The 23,758-nt window shown below is 44.7% G+C and overlaps 1 protein-coding gene across 4 annotated transcripts in view; it reads left to right on the forward strand.

Moving 5' to 3' along the window:
* Positions 1-1,746: 1,746 nt before the first annotated feature.
* LOC147640174 (uncharacterized) overlaps positions 1,747-23,758 on the forward strand; it is a 64,431-nt gene continuing 42,419 nt past the window's right edge. For 3 of the 4 annotated variants that reach the window (XM_086778095.1, XM_086778105.1, XM_086778102.1), the window contains exons 1-4: positions 1,747-2,412; positions 2,515-2,630; positions 3,257-3,326; positions 15,316-15,401. In XM_086778095.1, the coding sequence (XP_086634221.1) occupies positions 2,119-2,412; positions 2,515-2,630; positions 3,257-3,326; positions 15,316-15,401 (566 nt within the window). In that variant the 5' untranslated portion in view covers positions 1,747-2,118. The remainder of the gene's footprint in view (positions 2,413-2,514; positions 2,631-3,256; positions 3,327-15,315; positions 15,402-23,758) is intronic. The other variant, XM_086778114.1, reaches the window with a different exon arrangement.

A 23,758-nucleotide genomic window follows, 5' to 3' on the forward strand; every position in this document is an offset into this window, starting at 1 on the left:
ACTCACGGCGGCTAGACATCTAGTATGGTGTGTCACAACTTTCAAAATGCATTGTCCAGTCACTAAGCATTGGTAGTAGTTAAACGTATCTTTAAATACTTGCAAGGCACTCAAGATCTTGGATTGTTCTATGGCAAGGGGGGTGATTTAGAACTGCAAGCTCCTAATGATTCCAGTTGGGTAAGTGATTATGATACACGACAATCCACATTTGGAAATTGTTTATTTCTTAGCAATTTGTACATATCTTGACTAAGCTAGAAATGTACAATTGTGGCAGCCTCATCTTGTAAAGTTGAATACAGAGTAGCATTCACTGTGACAATTCAAAATGTATAGTCAAGAAGATTGATGGAGGATCTTTGTGTCTCTTCAGATACCCCTACTCCTATTCTCATTGACAACAATCAGAACGCAATGGCAGTTGGCTGTCACGGGACCCTTTAATCTTCTTGAAGAGAATAATCAAAAAACTCATAAAATATATCAAATATTAAAACAACTACTTGAATTAAATTGAAAATTAAAGCATATAACAAAACATAAGGCAAGAGAAAGAAAAACATCACCATCAACACAAGGCTGGGTGCAATCTTTCCCCCTCTTGTGCGTGGCCTTCCCCCCACACAAGAGTATTTTTATTAGCTTTCAACCAAAAATAGGCCATAGCCTCCAAAAATATACAAAGTGTGCTTTTAGAGAGCACGACACTCTTCCACAACAAAAATAGAGTGTCCCAAAAATTGGGGCTAGGGTAAAGCCTTTAGGATTTAATAAATTCAACATTATAAATGTATTTTTTCCAATGTATCAAAATGGAAAAATCAACTACTAAGGTTACAAGCTACGCTTGTAAAAATAAATATGATGCACATAAGAAACATTCTCCTCGACATTATTTATCAATCCTCGTATTCTTCTTCACTTGAAAATATAAGTCCAATTAATAATTAAATTAATCTCACAAATATTAAACAGGCACAAACCATAACCAACTCATGACTACCAGGCGTAAGTACTCCAAGAATCACCCTGCTAATACAAACCTAACTGAAATAATCATAGACGGCCCCAAGCATACGTCATATACCGCACGTATTAATATTTATAGTAGTGTCACCCACGATATTAACCTAGCCGGCATGACGCAAGAGTAACCTAGGCGTCCCCAAATTACTCAAGAGGGGAAAATAATATTTTTAAAGAGGACTTAAAATATATTCTCATGACATCCCTCTTGCTTGAGTTTGCAATTGCCCTCAATTGCAGGTTTGCTGGGTTTGAAAAGAACGAAGGATCTCAGGATAAGCTCGGAAAAATTTCTCGGGTATCCATTAAATATTAAATGACCATGACTATCATTCGTCAAATAACATGGATCATAATAGTTGCTAATGCTATCTTTCATGCCAGTACTAAGCACATTGAAGTATGTTACGACTATGTCAGAGAGAGCGACCCTATGCAGGATAGATCAATTTAATTGATTGTAAGTACACATGATAATATGGTAGATCTTTCCATTAAAGCCTTATCATGTGAAAAGTTCGAGGCCTTTCACAAAAAGCTTTGGGCCTCTTCCCTTTCCGAGACTGATTTGAAATCTTTGTAAACCTCACATTTGTATTACATGGAGTTTGTTAGATATTTGGTAGTACTACATTTTGAGGTCGTGTACTTATGCCATGGACACTTTTGTCCCACTAGGTTTTTCCCTATGGCCATCCATGTGCAAACAGGCACCTTAGGATTAGTTAGTATATAAACAACCTCATCCTCAGTTTAGGGTTGCTGTTCATTTTGTACTTCATTGTACCTTGAGCTATTGTTCCAATTGAGCTGGCCTTTTACACATACACTCTCTCTCTTGTGTTCTCTTTGTCTGCAACTTTGCTTTCATGAAAGGTAACACCTACTAGTGTACATTTTAAATGTACATAAGAGACTACATGTGAAGCTACCCTAGCATTTTAGTTGCATACGAAATCCCTCATGTACTAATCCTGGGCTAGAGCCCGAAAAAGGAGGTAATGAGTTGGAATCTACCATACCCACTCAAAACTCTTCCAATGCTCTTCCAATGAGGCGCACATGGGTTCATAGCCATACATAGCGTCGATGGCTTTGGTTACGTCGTTCACGTCACCTTGCATTTGTGTACGCTGGAGCTCAGTGCATGCGAGCTCATCATTCCAAGTGTTTCTCAGGCCAAAGCAGCAGGATCATGTGTCCCATGGCTTCAAGAAATTCAGCATCCGCTGCAAGCACAAGCAGCCCACTACAGCAGCAGCAGAACTCATCGAGAAAAAAGAAGGCAAATCATCACGGCAACGATCTCGCAAGCACCAGTCGAAGCGGCACGCATTGGCCTCTTACAGAAGTCGATTTACACACGCTCTTCAAGCGGAGCTGGTCAAAACCTTTCCTTCTTTTATCCTCTACACATCAATTTCATTTGCTTTTCATTTTGAGTTTTTTTTTTTTTTTTTTTTTGGGTGGTTCTCTCTCTTTCAGGCCGAAGAGTTGCAAGAGATCAAAGAGAGACTCAAACACTGGCATAAACACAAACTAGAGTCCGAGGGCTTGACTCTGTTTGATCTCTCTGTACGGCATGAGGGCAGCTTGTACAGGTAAAGCCTGGCCACATTACTGACTGAAAGACAAGGGCTTGCACGTGAAACATTTACTATTTGTGAAATTCCAGGCATGGGGCGAGCATCACCCTCGTCACAGCCTGGAATTTCACAAATAGTAAATGTTTCAACTTTGATGCATAAGTGGGCACATTAAAGTGCACGCGTGAATGTACATGCATGCACAGGCTATGTCCCAAAGGAGTCTGGGGGCATCTGATATACGAGTAGTCGTAGGTTGATCGGATATGTGAAATAAGCCCGTGCATTAACCTAGGGCAGGTCCACTCTACTGCTTGATGTTAAGGCTGGCAATGAGGTATTTTCAAACGAGCCTGCCCAGGCAGGCTTGAAGATGTCAGGCTCATCTCACATATCAGATGACTTTATTGGCCATCCGATAAGTGGATTATAGGCTGGTTTGACATTGTAATCAGCCAGTATGCTCATCTAGGGCAGCCTCACTTTGCTGCTTAATGCCCAGGCAGGCTTGGACATCAGGCTTCCAGTCTGAACCCGGTATGACAGCATGTCAAGTAGGCGTATTAACATCCATCATCACAAACGCTATATTTTGCAACTACCCACCACAAACGCTCAAGGGCTGTGTGCTGGTTATGCAGGGATAGAGTTTTAAGGTTTTATTCAAGGTCTGGAGATGGAATTCTGCCTTCACATAACCAGTTTAGCCAGGTATTGATTCATTACCTCTGGATGGTTTTCTTAGTGCCTTTGAAAGCTTGTGTTTTTTCTTAGTCTTTTGTGCTTTTAGAAAGTGCTTTCAGTTGATGTTTGAGTCATAATTAATCTTTTGCCTATCAACTGCGCCACACACACCCACACACCTTTTTTTTTTTTTTTTTGGTAAAAAGCTACGTTCTATTACTTCACTATGCAAAGAAAGAAGCCCTCAAAAGTGAGGCAAACTTCTTGAAGATCAGAAACATTGAGCAAACAAGTCTAACGGCAGCTGGTCCATCTCTTGTAGTCTATGGCAATCATATAAAGATTGGTGCAAAGACTGGCGAAGTATGAGTACTTGTTCAATCTGTGTAGAGTGAAAAATCAGATGATTGTGGCTAATCCAGAGTGTCCAAAGTGCCCAATAGTGTGTCCAAGCAAGGAAACTTGCATAATCAGCCAGTCTTTGGTTAGAGAAACAACATCCTGGAAATCTGGTAGCCAAAGTAATAGATTATCTGAGCAAGAAATCTTTGGTATCCAAACGAGCCCATATTAAATGAGAGTCTCATTGTGATTTGAGCATCTAACACAAGAAGCAGAAGCTATCCTTCTTTTGGCTAGAGTTTCACCAACACGTAGCACTCCAACCAAGCATTGCCAAAGAAAAACTCTTTGCTTTAATGACAATCTATTATTCCACATCTTTTGGAGATTTTGTTTCCACCATTGGCTGTCTTATCCATATTCCAAAGCCTATTCAAATGAGCAGTAATCCACGGCTCAGGAATTATCAATCTGTATATGTGAGTGGTAGTGAGCTATCATCTATGACATGGGTACTTTGGGAAAACCAGGCTCCTCTCTCTACAACATCCAATCTAACAATTTGTTCTCTTGAGAGACAGGTGGAATCACTTCAAATTGCTGCAATAAAGCTCTAATTTATAGGCTTGTAATGCATGCCCAAACTCCATTTCCTTTGTGCCTGCGGGAATGTAAGAATTCCGTTGTCCAGAGAATCTGTTCAATTCTAGCAGGTATATGCATTGGTTGCCCTGCCCTTGTTCTTATTTGCACGCTTGTGTTAGCACCTGGAATTGTATTCGTCGTTTTAGCTAGAGTAAGCTTTGCATGGCCTCCTGATGTTTCAATAATTAGAGTCAAAAGGAATAGAATGAGCGGGAGGTCTCAACGTCAGAGTAGGATAATCAAAAGCTAAGTGTTCAAACTTATGACAAGTGTAGCATGCTCCCACAAATACTCCCCATATTAGTTCATAATATTTTTCACCCATATAGACATCATCAACCTCCACTGCAATGGATGGTGGGGTGGGTTTATCTTAACCCACAAAATACAAAATTTATTTCTGTTGCCCAATAAACATGGGGTACAAATGACAGTGCCCAGCATCTTAGCCAATCCTAGCGATGCATCAGAGAAGTCTATCGGGAAGTTAACCAGCTCAACCCATACTGAGCATTGATGCTTCAAGAGGGCCTGATAGTCCTTCGTGGGAGTCCATGGAAGTACATGCACCATCTGATGGCCATACGGCCATAAAACAAAGGTGATTTTTCTAATAGTTGTTGCTTATGTATTGGTTCTAAGAGAACCACTTCACAAAAGCCATGAATAGCATAATAAACCCCATCGACATAGCAGCAAGTTCTTTAACCCACTAAACAACATCATTCACAGTAGGCATTTTGCCAGGGAAAAACATGACTGTGCATTCCGAGAATTTCTTAACTCTCAGGAATATAGTCTGGACAGAAATTTTGTATTTCAAAGTTGGTTTAGGCTTTTCCTAGGCAGTCTGATTTTCTTCAAAATCTTTATGCAATACATCAAACAGAGATTGCACATCAGGGTTATCATGATTCAGAGTTATCGATTCTTTGAGTCTCTTGGGATCCATTTCCTCTGGAGCCTTATCTCCACGATGGGAGTAGACTACTTGAGGCTACGAGTCCATGTTGAAGACTGAGCAAGAGAAGAAAAATACGAACACACGCTCCCTGAGACACACACAGCAGCGAAGCGAAGAGGCACACAACAGAAATGAAACAAGAAGAGGCTATAGCGAGTGCGCGGCGCATGTGCACAGAGAGAGAGAGAGAGAGAGAGAGAGAGAGAGAGAGAGAGAGAGAGAGAGAGAGAGAGAGAGAGAGAGAGAGAGAGAGAGAGAAAGAAAGAAAGAAAGATTTTATTAACGTCTTCCAAAAGACTGAACTCGGCCTATGAGACAAATCAGTGTACCTGTGTGGGGTCTCCTCTGTCATCCCAACAAAATGAAAAAGTACTGAACTAAAAAGCTGAATCTGGGTGTGGTGTTGGTGTCCGGGGCTCTCTGAAGTGCCGCCATGAGATAGGGCTATCTCTACTCATGAAGAAATGGAAGATCTCTAGCTCCTGTATCTCTGCGAAGGCCTGCCTTTTGCGGGCGAGTAAGTCTCCTCATCTCTCTCCTCAACTCCTGCTTTGTGTGTCACCAATTGGCTGACCATTTGGTCCATCTCCAGATTTGTGTCTCGTTCACTTGAGGCCAGGCTGGTGTCTCATGTGAAGGGGCCAGTATTTTTGCATAACATGGACGGGAGCCAGACTGGTGCCGCCCGTGTTAGCAGGACGCATGGAAGAGCCAGTATTTGTGCCGTGTCTTGCCTATGGGACTGTCACTCCATAGGGAGGCTCGTGCCTGGATCTGTGTCTTACCTATGGGACTGTCACTCCATAGGAAGACCGGGATTTATGTTTTTTGTCGTGCCATCATTGTGCTCGACAGATGTTTAGTACTTGTTCCATGCACGGGAGATATGTCCATGATACTGTTTGCACATGCATTCATGTTTTGCATGTTTGGAACTATTTTCGCATGACTTGTATTTTTGTGTTTGCTTGTTTGACGTGCCACTTACTGAGTGGGGACACCTGCCAGTGAGTCGTGAAGTTTGCTCTGTCTTCTGACGAGTTTTGTTGCGTGTGAACAGGTGGTAAGTGTATTGCACTTGTTTATTTTATAGCATTCTTTTTAATCTTTGTTTTTATAAGGTTGAGGTTCACACTCATTAATGAGTGGACACCCTCCCCAAATATTACTTGGTGTCCTTGGTAGGGTGGGCACCCACGTTTGAGTCATGAAGGGTAAAGGGAACCCCTTATGTGTGGGGCCACCTACCCACCCCTCACCTTGAGACTTTGGAACTGGCCGCCTCCATGCAACTGTGGTGGGCCGGCCAGCTGCTTATCATGCACCCTCTTCCATCGCTTAGGAGTGAACCTCCTCTTGCATATATTCAGGTGCGCACAGGCAAATCAAGATCATTATCTCTCCACTTGTCCTCTCCAACGTTGCATGACTGGTCGACCGTACTGCTGGGCTGCGCATAGAGTTCCTCTGCCTGCTCTCAGACAGCCGCACGTTGGTGGACTGCGCACAAGCCTCTTCTCCGCTTGCCCTCAGGTTGCTGCACGTTGGTGGGCTGCACCCACTCAGCAGGCGGCTGCGCCACACAGCAGGCGGCTGCGCTCACTCCACAGGCGGCTGCGCCCACTCCACATGTGGCTCCGTCCACTCCACGGGCGGCTGCGCCAGGCAGCAGCTGACGGCTGCGCTGAGATCTCCAGGTGGCTGCGCACCCTTTCCTCTTGCCAATAGGTTGCCGCGCCTTGGTGTCCATCTCTAGCAACTGCACTTAGGCGCCTCGGGTATTTGTCTTCCACTAGCGAGCTACAGGTAAGTGGATTGAGATTTAAGCAAAGGACTTTGATGTAAATATGATAAGGGATACTCTCTGGTGTTAACACCCATTCGGTGCCGGGTAGTCCAAGCTTCTGGAGAACCACGGTCCATTGGTGCCGAGATTGGGAGAGCCTGGCGTTAGTACGGGAGCGCCTGTTTGTGCGTGGTCCTGGAACACCTGTGGGGTGCTCTGCGGATTCCAGTGAAGGCACAGGACCGTAGAGACTGAACTACTCAAATGGATTGCTCTCCTTCGAACATCTACTTCGAATCTCTTGTTTGGTAACTGTATTCATCTCAGTTGTACATGGACATCATCTGGTTCATTGAACCCATGGAGCATTGTATCTTTTAAATACTCCCAATAATATATCATATATTGAGGGGGGGGTCGGCCCGTTCCGGCCCCAGTGCGGGTGTCCATTGATCAACATTTTATTTCATTTCAGTTTTCAGTTGTTATTAAGTTGTCCATTCAAATTGTGATATTTAAGTTGTGCTATTAGGCGTGTGGGTGTCCAACGGAGTCTATTCCCACTTGACAGGATCGGTTTCATTGGTATCAGAGCACGGCTATTTCCCTCTTCTTAGTGGGGAAACGAACCTGTGTATTGGACACCCCGCTTCTAGCACACTTAACACAATGGATAGCCAAGGCAACCCTTTGGAAGTGCCTAATTCGAGGGGCCCATCAAGTGCCTTGCGTGGTTCTGATGCTTTACAGGGAAGGCACAAGGCCCTTGAGAGGGTAAATGATAGTGATTCAAGGGGACAATTGTCTCGAGGAAAGACAGTCATGCAAGAAGAAGAGCATGAGGCAATGAGGGCTGAATTGGAGCATATGAGAAAGCTTTTGCAGGCACAAGAGCAAGAGCTGAAATTTTTGCATGAAGATCCCCATGTGCAAAGTGCCATTGAAGCAAGGAAAGCCAATGCAATGGTAGACGTGACTTTTGAATCCATGGCATGGGAAGTGGGCAAGAAGCAAAGGGAGTTGGCACTTTCCTACCTCCTTCGCAAAGGTGACATCAAAGAGGGGGAAGATGGAGAGCTGAAATTCAGAAATCCACCTCGCTTGAAGCATGGAGATTCCGCATTTCAAAGGTTGAGGTCATTTATGCAAAGGGAAGAGGTGACAATCACCTCTCGTCATGCATCTTCTCCACAAGGCACAAAGGCTGATAGGTATATGTATGCTAGTGCTCATGGAGGGCATGATGGTCACATGCATTCAAGACATGTATCCCATGGAGGGGGTGACAGGTCTGCCACTAGAAGAGCCTTGCCTATTGAGTTGTCTCATGGAGAGACATGCCTTATGCAGGAAGGTCACATGCATCTGATTCTCAGGTTCGTGGAGCACATGCCACCATGCTTCATGAAACTTCCATGATGGCCCATGGAGCCCATGCAGATAGGACTGCCCCGTTGGAAAAGGGGAAAAGAAAAAGAGAGGACCATGAGCCTCATGCCAGAAAGCTCAAGGAATTTAAAGCAGGTGACAAGTCTGTTAAGTTTGATGTTTTTCATGGAGAGCATGATGCTTCCAAAGTGTTAGCATTTGTGGCACAGTTTGACATTGCTTTTAGCAATGAGGACTTCACTGAGAAGTCTAAAGTACACCATGCTAGCATGTTCTTGAAGGGGACCGCTGCTCATTGGTGGATCACTGAAAAGATCACTAAAGATCCCATTTGCACCTGGAAAGAGTTCAAGGACAGATTTTATGCTCAGTTCTTGCCACCTAATGCGGAGCAAACTCTCACCCAAAAGTGGGATAGACTTGAGCAAAGAGATAATGAAAGTGTGCAACAGTATGTCAATAAGTTTTGGAAAGTGTTGCTTGAGGTAACTTCTTTTATGCAAATCACTGAGGATGAAAGAAAGAGGAAGTTTCGCTCCAGGTTGCAACCAGCTTATCGTTCGGGCATTGAATTGCACCCGAAACATACTTTGCAACAGCTTATAGCCTCTGCTCTTGCTACGGAGCAATTGGTGCTCAAAATTAAGCAAGATCAAGGCGCTTCAAAGGGCAAAGACAAGGCTGTTCCAAATTTGCAAAAAGGTGGGCAGCCACCTAAAAAGAACTTCCGGGAGACCCAGAAGGGAGGTAAAGCTGAAAATACCTTATCTAAAGATCATGGGCCAAAGAAGAACAAATTTGGCTTGACCCCCGAGCAAAGGGAGCAATATGCCAAGGAGGGAAAATGTTTTTCTTGTGGCAGGAAAGAGCACATGTTTCGACAATGCCCTGACCGCAAACCAAAGCATGAGGACAAGCAAACCAAGGCTAATAATGTACATGCAGTTCCTGATGTGCAGGGAAACACAAAACATGATGCAAAAGAACGGATGGTATGCAAAGCATGGGGTCAAATCAAGGATCACCCTGCCTTATTCATGTTTGATGATTGTGCAACCGATAACTTCATCTCTATTCAGATGGCAGCTGCCTTGGGTATTGAGGTTGAGAACATGGGACCTCAGATTGAAGCAGAAGCTGCCTTTGTTGGTAAAGAGGTGCAAGTTACCCCACTAATAGGAAAGTTGCGCATACATATCCAGGGTTACCTTGATAATGAGCATTTCTTAGTTGCACCACTTAATGGATGTGATGTTTTGCTGGGCAAGCCATGGCATCATAGGCTTGAGCCCCTTAAAGAGTACACGATTTCTTTTATGCCTAGAGGCCGCATGCATTTCATTGATGCCGGCAAGGAAGGGGATTCCATCCCACTTGTATCTCACATCCAGATTAATAAAGCAATGAAAAGAGTCTTTTTGCGTACTTGGTTTTTGTTCGTGATAGGATTGTACCAAGTCATCAAAATGTGGATGCTATGACTTACGATAGGCTGAATTTTCTTCATGCATTCAACGATTGTTTTGCTAATGCATTGCCAGGTGAATTACCTCCCCAAAGGCCCGAGGATCATCGCATAGATCTTGTGCCAGGCAGTTCTCCACCTAACAAACCCGCATACTGTGTGAGTGCCGCACAACAAGAAGAGGTCATGAAGCAGGTAAATGAGCTTTTAGAGAAAGGTTTGGTTTAGCCTAGTTCCTCACCTTATTGCTCTCCCGTGCTTCTTGTTCAAAAGAAAGACGGGTCATTCCGCATGTGTGTGGACTATACAGCTTTAAATAAGCTTACCATCAAGAATAGATTCCCAATTCCGCGTATTGATGACATTTTGGATAAGCTTGATGGCTCGGTTTGTTTCAGCCGTCTTGATTTGAAGAGTGGTTATCACCAAATACGAGTGGTGCTACAAGATGTCCATAAAACTGCATTCAGGACAGCTTTTGGATTATATGAATTTTTAGTGATGCCTTTTGGTCTCACCAATGCTCCTGCCACATTTAATCGTATGATGGATAGGATATTCCGATCCCATCGCAAATTCACAGGTGTATTCTTTGATGACATCTTGGTTTTCTCTAAGAATGAGCAGGAACATAGAACTCATTTGGTCATAGTGTTCGAAGAGTTGCGGAAGCATAAACTTTTCATTAATGCCAAGAAAAGTGAGTTCTTTCTTTCCGAGATACATTATTTGGGTCACATTGTATCCAAGGATGGAGTAACAATGGATCCTGCAAAGATAGAAACCATTCGGAATTGGCCAGAATTGCAAAACGTACATCAAGTACGTAGTTTTCTGGGATTATGTTCATATTATAGGCGTTTCATAAGGCATTTTGCTATGATAGCCACCCCTCAACATGATCTCACAAAGAAGAAAACCACTTTCAAATGGACCCCAAAAGAACAGGATGCCTTCTTGCAGCTTAAGCATGCTATCATATGTGGACTCGTATTGATTGTTCCTTACTTACAAAGGTCATTCGTAGTAGAATGTGATGCTTGTGGCGATTGTATAGGGGCCATCCTAAATCAAGAAGGGCATGCAGTTGCATATGAGAGCCGTCGTTTGCATGATGCTGAGCTTCATATGGATATCTATGAGAAAGAGCTCTTGGCTGTAATTATCTTCTTGGGGCTGAATTTGTAGTCAAGATAGATCATCAAAGCTTGAGATACTTACTATCTCAAACAAAGCTTTCGGAGAAGCAGATGAGAATGGCAAACTTTCTTTCCATGTTTCATTTTCAGATTGTGCATACTCCGGGAAAGAAAAATGTGGTGGCAGATGCATTATCCAGGAGGCCTTATGTGGCCCGCAGTTTCAGTGGCCTCTCATGGGGACTTATCTGCTCTGCGAGATTTGTATCATTTGGATGCTGATTTTTGCCATATATGGACTGATTTGATGGCTGGTCACTCACATGCCTCTTATGTTATCAACGAGGGTTATCTTATGAAGGATAACTGCCTATGTGTGGTGAGGGATTTGCGTCCAAACGTTACGGAGGAATGTCACGCTCCACCTTATGCTGGTCATAGAGGTATCATGCCCACTACACGCATGATTCAGAGATATTTCTTTTGGCCAAGCATGCATAAAGACATTGAGGCATATGTACGTGCATGTATTACTTGCCAAAAGGTGAAATTTGACAGGCAAAAATCTCCAGGTTTGCTTCAGCCATTTCCTATTCCCTCGCAACCTTGGGAAAGTATTACTATGGATTTTATTATGGACTTGCCTGGATCCTAGCATGGGAATGATGCTATTTGGACCATTGTGGACAGGTTTAGCAAGCAAGCTCATTTCTTACCCGTTAAGAAAACCATTAAAGTTGATCATATGGTAAAACTTTTTCTTGCTAATATTTTCAAACATCATGGTATGCCTAAATCCATTGTTGGGGATAGAGATCCCAGGACTACGAGCCTCTTTTGGAGGGCTTTATTTGACAACATGGGCACTAAACTTGAGTTTTCATCAGCTTATCATCCCCAAGCGGATGGCCAAAGTGAAGCTGCACATGAAAAGGTGGAAACACCCAAAACAGTCCTAAATGCTGGACCCACTCCATAAGGGAGTGAATGAACACAAGAATGAGCAAACATGCCTATTTATAGGCTGGAAAATCACTGATGGTCTGGCCGATTGTGCTGGTCGGCTATGTTCAAGTCCAAAAAATCATGTGATATGCAGCCGACAGGTTCATTGGTCTACTCTTATGCTAGCCGACAGCAACACCACCTCTTCCATTAGATATCATCCTGCCAAGACAGCATAACATGCTCCTAAATTCTGGTCCTAACTGATTCTTAATTCCTTCTTTATCTGTTGCCCTTTAGGACTAGCCTCAGAGAATGTCCATGGCAAATCTTGCACATGACATCCTCCTCTGCTAAACTTGATGACAGGATTCCAACCTGTTCTTCGATGATTGTCATCATCCCATTCTGTTCACGGAGTACCGCTGGGATGGAATGCACCGGACAATTGCAACTTAGTCTCAAAATTGTCAAACAATGCTCTCCAAAAATGGGTCGTAAATTTTGGATCTCAATCTAATATGATAGTCCGTGACAAACCACCAATGGGGTACCAAAACCGAATGAACAAGCGAGCTATGTCCTAGGCTGTGGTGGCTATTTGCTTGCATGGAATGAACATGTAAAACTTACTGAATCTATCAACAATTGTCATATGCTGCCAGGCCCGCCTGCTTGCAGATGTGGGCAAGATCCTGGACGTACAGCTTGTGGGCCGGGGACATTATCAGATTGAGTTCGAGACCGCCGAGAGTGTGGCCAAGGTCCTTGCCATGAGTCCCCTTGACATCAGGGGTGCTCGGGCTTTCTTCAGACTTTGGCAACATGGCTTTGATCCAGCAGCGGCTGAGCAGGGAGAGCGCCTTTTTCATGTTACAGTTTGCTTCCCTGGACTCCGCCGGGAGTATCTTCCGCTTCTCTCTCGGCTAGGAGCATTGGTGGGCTCGGTACTCGAGACTGGCCCCACAGCAGCTTCAGTGGTGGCCAGAGCAGCTGGGCTACACTCCGTCAGAGTTTTGGTGTCTGACATCTCCTCCCTTCCTAAGGTCATTCAGCTACCTAGGATAGGGGGGGGATGGATTGATCAGAGAGTGGAGTTCTCGGGGCTCCCGAACCAGTGCTTCATATGCAGGCAGGTCGGCCATCTGGCCAAGGCCTGCCCTCGCAGGAGACCTCGACCCTCACCACAGCAAGCAGGCCCTTGATGGCCCGCCCACAGATGCGGCACAGCAGGCTGCCTCGGGGACACCTGCTCAGGCCACAGAGACCTCGGAGTGGCAGCCTGGACAGGGGCGCCGCCGAGGGAGACAGTCATAGCAGCACGCACAGAGACCGCTGCAGCAGCAGCCACAGGCTCAGCCTCACTGGGTTCCCGTGAGGAACAGCTTTGCTCCCCTCCAGGAGGAGACCCCTGCAGCGACTGAGGACCAGGAGATGCCAGCATAGTTTTGGAGACTGGCAGGCCTTCTGCAGTCTCCCAGAGGAGATCCAGGTGGAGAGGCTGAGTCACTTCAGAGGGGGGTTGATTATGAGAGAGGATATTCAGGAGGCACTCACAGAGGAGTGGTTCACGCCTCTTGAGCCAGTGACCCCACGGTGGATGGGAGCCTTTACACAGTTGGAGAAGAGTTCTTTCTGTTTGGAAGCTTTGTGCCTCCATCTCTTCTTGTTGGCTTTCTTCTTGATGTGATGTCTCTCCCGACATCGTGGAGGCCTGGGTGTTTTTTCCGGATTGCAGTTTAACCATCCACCGGATGCTCTCACTTCTTAAGGTAGCCGAGTTGGGTAACCAACTTGATGCTCTGATACCAATGTTACATGCACTGAGCTTGATCATGATAAAGCACAGCAAGGCCTTCTTTACACCTTTATGTGGTGAGAATCTTTAGCATCAACTTTAGAGAGGAGAGAGAGAGAGAGAAGAGAATGGGAATGTAGAAGACGACATAGTATTGGGTCCCAATACCCACTGAAAGCGCCCCCCACCCCCCCTCCCCTTGCAAGTAGGAGTATTTGCTTATATTTTTCTTTGGAGAAATGCTATATAATGCCGAGTACAAGTGATATGAATGCCCAACGCAAGGATGAGGAAGACCGTACGTCGGCTTAGTATCCACCTAGTCAGAGGCTTTGCTGAAGACTCTTCTGGCCACTGATGCAAGTCTAGATAGCTGTAGGACTGCACATATGCTGACTGAATGTGAAGAGGAGCATCCTTGTTGCGTGGAGTTGATAGGAGGCTGAACTGCTTTGCTGAATTCTCCTGAATACCTGAAGATCTGGTAGAGAGGGATGCACATGCTTTTATATCTTCAAAACATGCAGTCGGCTGGTTTTATACCCTGTTGGCTAGTCCCATATGGACAAATAATATTATTTTGCTGTTTTTTACGCTGGCTGACCTGATGATTACCACGAATGAATCCCCTGCTCTGCTCTGCTGGCCGACTGCTGCCCTAAGGCATTAGTGCTGGCCGACTATACCGAGGGATGCTGTCATGCTGGCCGACAGCCCGTGGTCAGCCCGTGGTCAGGCTGTTGGGCTGGCCGACAACTAGTGGACTTGAGATGGGGCAGCCAGTCGGCTGCCCAAGCCCACCAATGGCTTGGATGAGGCCCCTTTGTGGGCTGGCCATGCCATGGCTAGCCCAAGCCAATCTAGATGTTCCTATTGCAGACCTAATGCTAAGGCTGACACTACATGCTTTTGAATGATGCTTTCTCTAAGTGGGTTAAGAGGACTGACATCTGAATGATGTCTAAAGCTCAGAGACTGACCTACGTAGCTTGTGCCTGCCTGTCCCTGGACTGAGGGCTCACAATGGGGTCATGACATATGACTACTAATCCTAGAAAAGGTTCTACTTCTGTATAAATGGTACACTGATGATCACGCCAGTGTGTCACTGTGTACCCCAGTGCAGGGTGCACGTGACACTATTGGTCCACTCGGAACGTCGGGAGGGTGGGGATCTTCACAGGTTTATCCGCCATCTCGAGCAAATATGCTATCTTGGGAGTTCACATGGTCTTGTGAAGGGAGGGAGGGTGGGAAAAATTTTTCAAGAAGAGGCTGCACTTTCTTGCAAGGTGGCTGTGCAGCAATGAAGCCCGCCTTCTACCCATGTATTGACATTCTCTCTAGTTATGAATCAGCTAATATCATATTGCCATCATGATCCTTTTTTCAATGATTAGTCAAGATTCCCATGCATTGACTCGGGAAATATATTTTCAAGGAAGGAGTTTTTTTGTGATTGATAACGCGTCTTAATATTAAACTCTTTTAAAAGTTTTCACAATCAATAGTGATTGTTTCTTTTGTTTGATGTCTTGTGCAGGGGGACATTGTTGTGATGAGCAGGAATCATCCTTTGGCTGAAGAGGAAAGTGTTGTTGAGGGTGTTGTGATGGAAAGAGCAAGAAGGTAGTTATTGAGAGTACTATTACAAGTTGGTTCATACACGTTGGTTCATCAGTATTATGTTATTAAGGGTGGAAGACCGTTTTTGCAACTTAAGTCTTACACTGATGTTTTTTTAATGAATTGGTGTGGACTATGCATACTGGAGGATGATGGAGAAGTAAGGGTTTTTATAGCTCGTACACCTTTGTTGGACCCTAGCTCACTTGTCAAATGTCATGGGTATGCCCACAACTAGCAGGTTGTTTGACCTGCCTGCCCTTTCAAGCGATATGGGCTGCCTTTTTTCTGTCCTAGATGCAACCCTTCCCGTGGCACTTTGCCAAGTGTGTCAACATGTTTTCTGTGCTTTTTAGTGCTGTTTTGACTGTCTGGCCATGGAATTGCATGGTGCATCCAGCCATGGCTAGACCTATAATGGTATTCCTCTGCTCGATAGAGCATGAATGGCTGATGTGGACTCTGATTTTCTTTTCTGTCATTAACAATTTGACTCTGCTTTTTCATGTTGCAAATGCCAAATTTCTTTGGCCACAGGGTCCAAACCACCCCTTGCCCACTTTCATCTCTTTTGTGCAGTATTGTGAACAAAAATGACACTGCACTCTTGTGACCTTATGGGCTGAGCATAGAGCAATAATTTGTCACTGTGCTCTTGTGACCTTACCAGCTGAGCATGGAGCAATAATCTGCAAAAGCCTATGCCAGCATGCTACATCTTGTGAGGTTCCCATTACAGGTGTGCAAACTAACATAAACATTGTGCCTTCTCTCTCTCACGTCTCCCGTGGCGTTTGTCCCTTTATCATTAGGACTCACAAATGGCCGGGCTGTGCTAAACCCTAACCCTATTATGCCTTAGTACTAATTCTTGGCACATGCCTCTGGGTCTTATTGAGGCTCATGTATGTTATAGTATGTTACATATACTGAGCTAGTTTGACACAACTCACTGCAGGCTGCCTTGGACAGCCATGTGAATAGGGGATGTGTTCATGGAGGCTCGGGCGGACAATTGGACTCTGGGACACCATTGGTCATCAAAGTTCAGCAGCAGGTTGGGCAGTGAAAAGTGGTGCAAATGAGCTATTAAGGTTCTAGAAAAGTTCCTTCACCACAGTAGATGGTCAGGCAAATAGATTGAACCATAAAAAATGTGCTTAAGGGGGCCTTTTTACGAGTAAAAAATAGGTGAGAACAGCGACTCCAAAAAAGGTGAGAACAGGGTTAAGACTATGATGGCTCTAGTGTAGGGTGTAAAGCAAGCTGATTGGTCACAGTTTTCTAAACTTTGGATGCTTCTCCGCTCTTTGGGGCGATTAGGTGGATTATTGTGTGTATTTAGGGTTAGAAACCAGCAGCTATGGAGGCTTGAGCAAGTACATGTAATGAGTGTAGTAAAGAGAGAGTGAGAGATGTGACAGACTGAAAGAGGCGCTGAGAGATTTCACAACTCAAACATACTTTGATTAATGATGAAAAAGCTTCAAAGAGTACAATGCTTTTATAGGCTTTTAGAACCGTATCTTTTGAAACAGCACACACTGGGGCAATGACACATGGCAAGTGCCCATGACATCACTGCTTATCATACACATAAACGGCTACAAGAGGTCATTCACATGCACTTACACACATACCCACGTAAGTGAGTGTTTACACATATAAGGGCTGTTCACACATGGACCCAAGCGGGTACACAAACATGGGTATATGTATACTCGGATACACTCACAGAGACTCCGAATACCCAACAATTCCCCCTTCGGAGCGAAGGTGGTGAGACCTTTATGCAAGAAAAGATGCTACCACCCATCCCATCCACAATGCCTAAGAGCTAGACTCACCATTGGCACCTCCCATGCCATGGTCACAGAGTCTCTCCTATCAGGGTAAGACCAAGTGTAGGGAGGCCAGCAGTTTGTCACCCCCTGGCTGCTATCTAGGGTTTTATGGAAATATAAAAAAAACCTTTTATAACGTAAGGTGGTACACATGACGAACATTTATTGCATATCTATTTAGGCGATGACATGGGCAGAGGACCCATGAATTAACACACACAAAAGAAAGAGGGCTTAAAAAGCCTAATCATAGTTTTCGTCCCTGAGGGAGACTAAGCTAAGCGCAGGACTTCAAGTGACTGCTGAAAGTGAGTAACATCCTGCATACTCTTTGTGAGGACTGCCATTTTATCTTCATCATATCTGGCTCACACTTTAGACTAGTGAGTTGTCGGACTAGTGAGTAAAACTTGGCAAGGGTCACTTAATAATTCTTCATTATCATTCATCTTAAGATCATAAAATTTAAGGTTAAGAAATACTTTTGAGTTTGTAATTTAATTGCCAAAAATACCTTCCAATTTTTTCCAGATCTCCTTTGCTGTACCAACATGATGTACCAATGAGTACTGCAAGCCCGAGACCTATAATTGCGATGTCTCTCTGGTTGTTTTGCTCTCCACCTTTGCCCTACAACACCTTCGAAAAGCTTGTACCACCATGGCGCTACCAACATCTGCAGTTCCTCACTTGTCGAGACTGCTGTTCCTCACTTGTCGAGAGATTCTCAAGAAATGTGGCAGACAAAGATGCAATTGCTCCCTATGCCGGAAGGAGTATGGGGGTTGTTTCTTGCGATGAAGTAGCTCCCGCAACATCGGGCACGGAATTAAAATTGTGGATTGTCGGGTATTTAGAGTCTCTGTGAGTGTATCCGAGTATACATATACCCATGTTTGTGTACCCGCTTGTGTCCGTGTGTGAACAGCCCTTATATGTGTGTGTAAACACTCACTTATGTATGTGTGTAAGTGCGTGTGAACGACCTCTTGTAGCCGTTTATGTGTGTATGTAATAAGCAATGACGTCATGGGAACTTGCCATGTGTCATTGCCTGAGTGTGTGTTGCGTCAAAAGATAAGGCTCTAAAAGCCTATAAAAGCATTGTACTCTTTGAAGCTTTTATAATCATTAATCAAAGTATCTTTGAGTCGTGCAATCACTGAGCCCCTGTCTTTCAGTTTGTCACATCTTTCACTCTATCTTTACTACACTCATCACATGTACTTGTTTAAACCTCCCTAGCTGTTGGTCTTCTAACCCTAAATATACACAAGTGGTGATGAAGTAGAGGTGTTGCGGAGCTGTTTTAAGGATAGAAGGCGGGAAAACTCAAGCAGACAATGATGATGCTCGTAGCTGTAGGAGAGGCAACCTGTATGACGGTCAGCAGCTACAGTGCAGGTGGTTGGATGTCGACGAGCAAAAGCTCCACAGAAGGCGTACAGAAGCTGGCAGAGTTGTTGGCAGCCAGGGGATGGTGCAGTCCAGCACTAGGCGGAACAGCAGCGGAGCGCACACGAAGCAGCGGCGGCGAGGCAGGTTGAGCAAGACAGGTGGAGAAAACCAAGCGCTGACGGGTGGAGTGGCTGAGCTGAGTTGGCTGAACAGCTGGCAGCCGGTGGAGCGCTCGGCACTAGTGCAGCCAGCAAGAGGGGCGCCACTTTCGACAGGCTTGGCGACGACAATCAGGCGGTAGACAAAAGAAGGTGAGCTGTGTGACAGCCATTCTAGAGACTGGCATAGTTATAGCGTCAGCTCATTTAGTTGGGTTCACACTATAGAGAACCCTAGTATGTATTTGGTTGAGTACCTTTTCATATGGTGTGTACTCTTATCTTTGTATGTGGTGTATTGAGTGTTGTGTGAAAAAGAAGAAGATTTTCAGCCTCTCACCTTGTGTGTTCTCTTTTAGGGTTTTGTGAGTGTGTGTGTGCTTGCAAGAGCTCGAGCTCTCTTCTCCCCTACATCTTTTCATGGTATCAGAGCGAGGTTCATGCTAAGGGCTGAGCTGCAAGCAAGAGAAGCACAGGAAGCAGTACGAGGGTAAGAGCTTGTGTGTATTTAGGATTAGACGACCAATAGCTATGGAGGCTTAAACAAGTACATGTGATGAGTGTAGTAAAGAGAGAGAGAGAGAGATGTGACAAACTGAAAGAGAGGGGCTCAGTGATTGCACGACTCAAATATCCTTTGATTAATGATGATAAAAGCTTCAAAGAGTACAATGCTTTTATAGGCTTTTAGAGCCTTATCTTTTGACACAACACACATTGGGGCAATGACACTGTGTCCATGACATCACTGCTTATCACATACACACATAAATGGCTACAAGAGGTCGTTCGCATGCACTTACACATATACTCACATAAGTGAGTGATTACACACACAGAAGGGCTGTTCACACACAGATTCAAGCGGGCACAGAAACATGGGTATCTGCATACTCGATACACTCACAGAGACTCCAAATACCCAACAATTATACCCTCTCAGAGGCGCTTTAGGAGGATACTTGTTCATTGAAGGCCATCTGGAGATTGACGCCGCTCAAGAGATCCCATTGTTGCTGAAAGAAAGGAACTGGGAGCCTATTGGTGCCTATGAACTTCTTGTGAGGAAGAAACTTCTCTTGCTCCTTATCTCAGAATGGGGACTCCAAAAGAACTCAAGGATGAGGGGTGGATGGTCACGGTGTGCTGTTAGACTCTTTGTCAAGTCCTTTCTTGTTGGGGGGAGTTTGGATTGGCATTGAGAAGTGACTATTAGAAGTTCGAAGCAATGGCTTGGATGCATGGGGGATTCGACTCCGCCACTCTGCTACATCTCGAACTAAGCTGAGACTAGTGTTAACCATAGGTTAGATGACCAAAGTTTAGATGACCAAAGGTTAAGGGGATGGGCTAACCTTGAGAAGTTACACTGAGAGTCGGGGTTAAAAGATAACCCAGGATGAGGACTAGGGCTTAGCGGGGCTTAGGGTCTGATTGGACCCTAGGCGGGAGTCTAGGGCTAGCCTGGGGTCACATTTAAAGTAGACTAGTGCTAAAAAGGGTTGAGTGCTTATGATTATTAATTATGTGGGAACGCACTAGTAGAGATATCTGCCAGGAGCATGGATCCTTGAGACTAGTAATAGCTCAGTGTAGGATATGACTTGGTAGTATTGGATGCCAAGGCCTATTGCTGTGGCAGGGTTGACTTGGGGCAATCTGGATCTTAGGCTCGGGGGTTGTTCCAAATCAGAATCTTTGGCCGGGAAGTTATGGTACTCATCGTTAGATCTAAAAGGGTTATCTAAACTCTAGGAGGGTTTTAGCTATATGTGGTCCTTACCTTCGTATTAGATGAAGACTTTTGGGGGATTGTGGGAAGTGTGTTTTGGTTGCTTGCGTCATATCTCGTCGCAAAATCATCTCTAGGAACTTTTGCCAAGTACTCAATCATGTAGAAGGGTGATTAAGATGGGAGGGATAACTATATGAAAGAAGACCAAATTCTCGTGCTTTTGTACGGATGTTGGAGGACCACCTTCAAGAGCTTTTGTAGGGAGGACTTTGTGTATGGATAGATTCAGGTGGGAGGGGATCATGACGTGGAGCATAGCCGGACATGTGTATGGACACACGTACAGTGTTTGTACGAATAGCTGTACAAGTGGCCGTACATGTGCAGGTGGCCAAGGTGTGGGTGAGATGCGTTGTGGCATGGGTGGAATATGGCAATGACACAATCGAGTCTGTGATACTTTGGCCCCACACATACAGGGAGCCACTAGAGAGAGGGTGCAATCGCTTCAAAGAGCCAATGGTACCTACAACAGATCGAGGACATACTCTGGCGCTGTAGAGCGATATTGCCACATGAGCTGGACATTGCTGTTTTTTATGTTGTGCACTCATCACGTTGAGCCAAGCATGCATTCAATGACTTCTTTTTCCTAATCCCTTTGTTAACATCCCCTTTTTTGTCATTTGATTAAGTTGTCTTTTTTTTCCATGATGAGATTCCATGGACACATTGTACGCCTTTTGTCTCATGGACCCATTGGGTCTTTTGCAAGACACTAATATATCTTCTTCTTCTTCTCAGTGAATGTGGGCCGTTGTGCCATGTTTTCCTTGAGGTGCACTAGGTTTACTGGTGATTATAATGTATTTTTACAATGTGTAGATTTGGGTTATGTAGAGTAGAGATCCCTTTATAGACCTAGATTCATGTTCATCTTACATTATTGGATCGGTACTAGGTTTTAGTACCAGAGATGTTACTCTGAGGGAGACATGATATGTAGATGTGTGATGTACACAACATTGATGGTATGACCTAGATTTTCCAGATGCCTTTATGTACTCTAACCTAGGATCATAGCAAATGTTGGATGGCATTTGTTGTGGATTTCTTACATGCTGTAATAGTAGCAAGCTTCCTTGGGTGCATTTTGGATGCACCTTTAGCGGAGGGGCCGGAGATCCCCCTTCGACTGATGAGAGCGAATCAAACTCTGACGAGTTTTAAAGCAAACCTAGGACTTGTAGGGGACGAGAGGGGAGACTTTACGTGGTTTTATCTCAGATTTTTAGATGAGAGAAGCTATCACTTATTGCATGTAAGATGTGGTTCTAGATACAACTTGATTGTCCGGGGATTTGATCTTCTAGATGGGGCTTGAGTTTCTTTTTAGTGCGCAGAAGCAAAGGTGGAGGTGGGTAGTATGGTTGGTTCCTTGGGAGTGTTGTGCATATTCATATGGGATTTATGGTTTCTTTCAAGAAACGATGCTATTCTGGGTAAAGGTAGCGTTTTCTGATACTATCCTCTTGATTTTAAATTGAGGTTCATAGGGTTTATATGTGGCAACCATACTCAGGATCTGGCGAGCCTTATGTAGGTGTGATTTCCTTAATGCACCAGTAAGTTGCTACAGACACCGTCTCTACTTGAGGCATGATTTTTCATAGATGAGCGTTTTACACTTACGACAGCCTCATAATTTTATTTGGGGCAGGATTGCCATAGACGAATGTTCTACACTTATGGTAGTCCCATGATTATGGGAGGATGTTGGGTGAAGCTTCTTTGCTTTGCAGAGACGGTGCCGAGGGATCTTGGCGCTCGCACATATATTTTGTATCCAGATTCAGAGCAGATTTTGCTAATATTGAAATCACTAGGTTTCTTAGATAGATTTATTCTTCCGAGAAGGTTCAGTTTGTATGCCGAAAGACAGTGCTAGTAACCTTTGGTAATCTTTCTGAAGACTTGCAAGCTGAGGAGTGATGGATTTCTAAGACACATGGGGTATGTTGTGGTGGTATGGGATGCTAGGATGTATCACATGTGCAGTTTACAAGATTTCGTTGAGGCTGATGTTTTAGCTTCTTATGGAATAGTTATCCAGAACTCAGGGTTGCTGGATGCCTAGTTCATGGGGTGAGTGTACTAGCCTTTGATATGGCAAATGTCCAGTTCGCCTATTATAATCATATGTACTTTATTGTTACAGTTTGATAACAGAGTGAGTCTTGTAATGGTAAGGACAATAGCTAGATGGGACAAGAAGGTCCTTCCAAGATAGTAAATAAGGAAGTAGTTTAGCAGTTAAGAGATAGATATATAGAGGGATAGTAGTAGGGAATTGACTGGTGGGGTTATTCTATATCGACTTGGTTCTAGTAGATTGTTGATGTTGGTAGATTTTTCTTGCATCTTGATTAGCTTGACATAGTAGATTGAGTTGGGACTTGAAGTTTCTCGATACGTTACGCAGTCAAAGACTGACCGAGATAGGTTTCTACTCATTGTTGGGTTTTATGCTGTGTATGCACCCAGGGGAGTGCTAGTGATCATCAGTAGGTTACTGGGGCACTTTTTACTTCAGTTAGTGGAGGTTTTTTCCCCAGTTTAGCTTAGTTTCACTTATAGTGATTTATAAGTGATTTGGTCCACCTGGCATAGTTTATGGCCGGACCATGTGAACACACTTTTAGGTCACATCTTTTATGTGGCTATTGTACTTCATTTTATCATTATCAATATATGAGCAAGCGTGTTCCTCTCTCTCTCTCTCTCTCTCACGCCTCCTGTTGATGTGTCTTCCAAAACCCTTACCCTAACCCTATTTCCCACATTTTGGTATCAGAGCAGGTTCGCCATCAGCTGCCCGTACAAGTTCGCTTGCCCTGTTAGTACAGGCCCTCGCCATCAGTTCGCTTGCCCGTGCAGCTGCAGCTCGCCATCAGCTGTTCCGTACCCTGCAGCTGTCCGTACAACTCGCCATCAACTGCACGTACAGGCCCTCTCGCCGACGGCTGTTCCGTACCCTACAGCTGTCCATACAGCTCGCCGTCAGCTGCACGTACAGGCCCTCGCCGACAGCTGTTCCGTACCCTGTTCCGTACAGCAGTCTGCTTCGTACACTGGCCGACCAGTCTGCTCCGTCAGCTGCCCTCGCCATCAACTGCCCGTACAGTCCTACATAGACAGCTGTTCCGTACAGCTACTCCGACGAGA

The sequence above is a fragment of the Cibotium barometz genome, chromosome 3 (assembly GCF_041138505.1).
Source record: "Cibotium barometz isolate CiBa-2024 chromosome 3, ASM4113850v1, whole genome shotgun sequence".
In the NCBI taxonomy this organism is placed as follows: domain Eukaryota; kingdom Viridiplantae; phylum Streptophyta; class Polypodiopsida; order Cyatheales; family Cibotiaceae; genus Cibotium; species Cibotium barometz.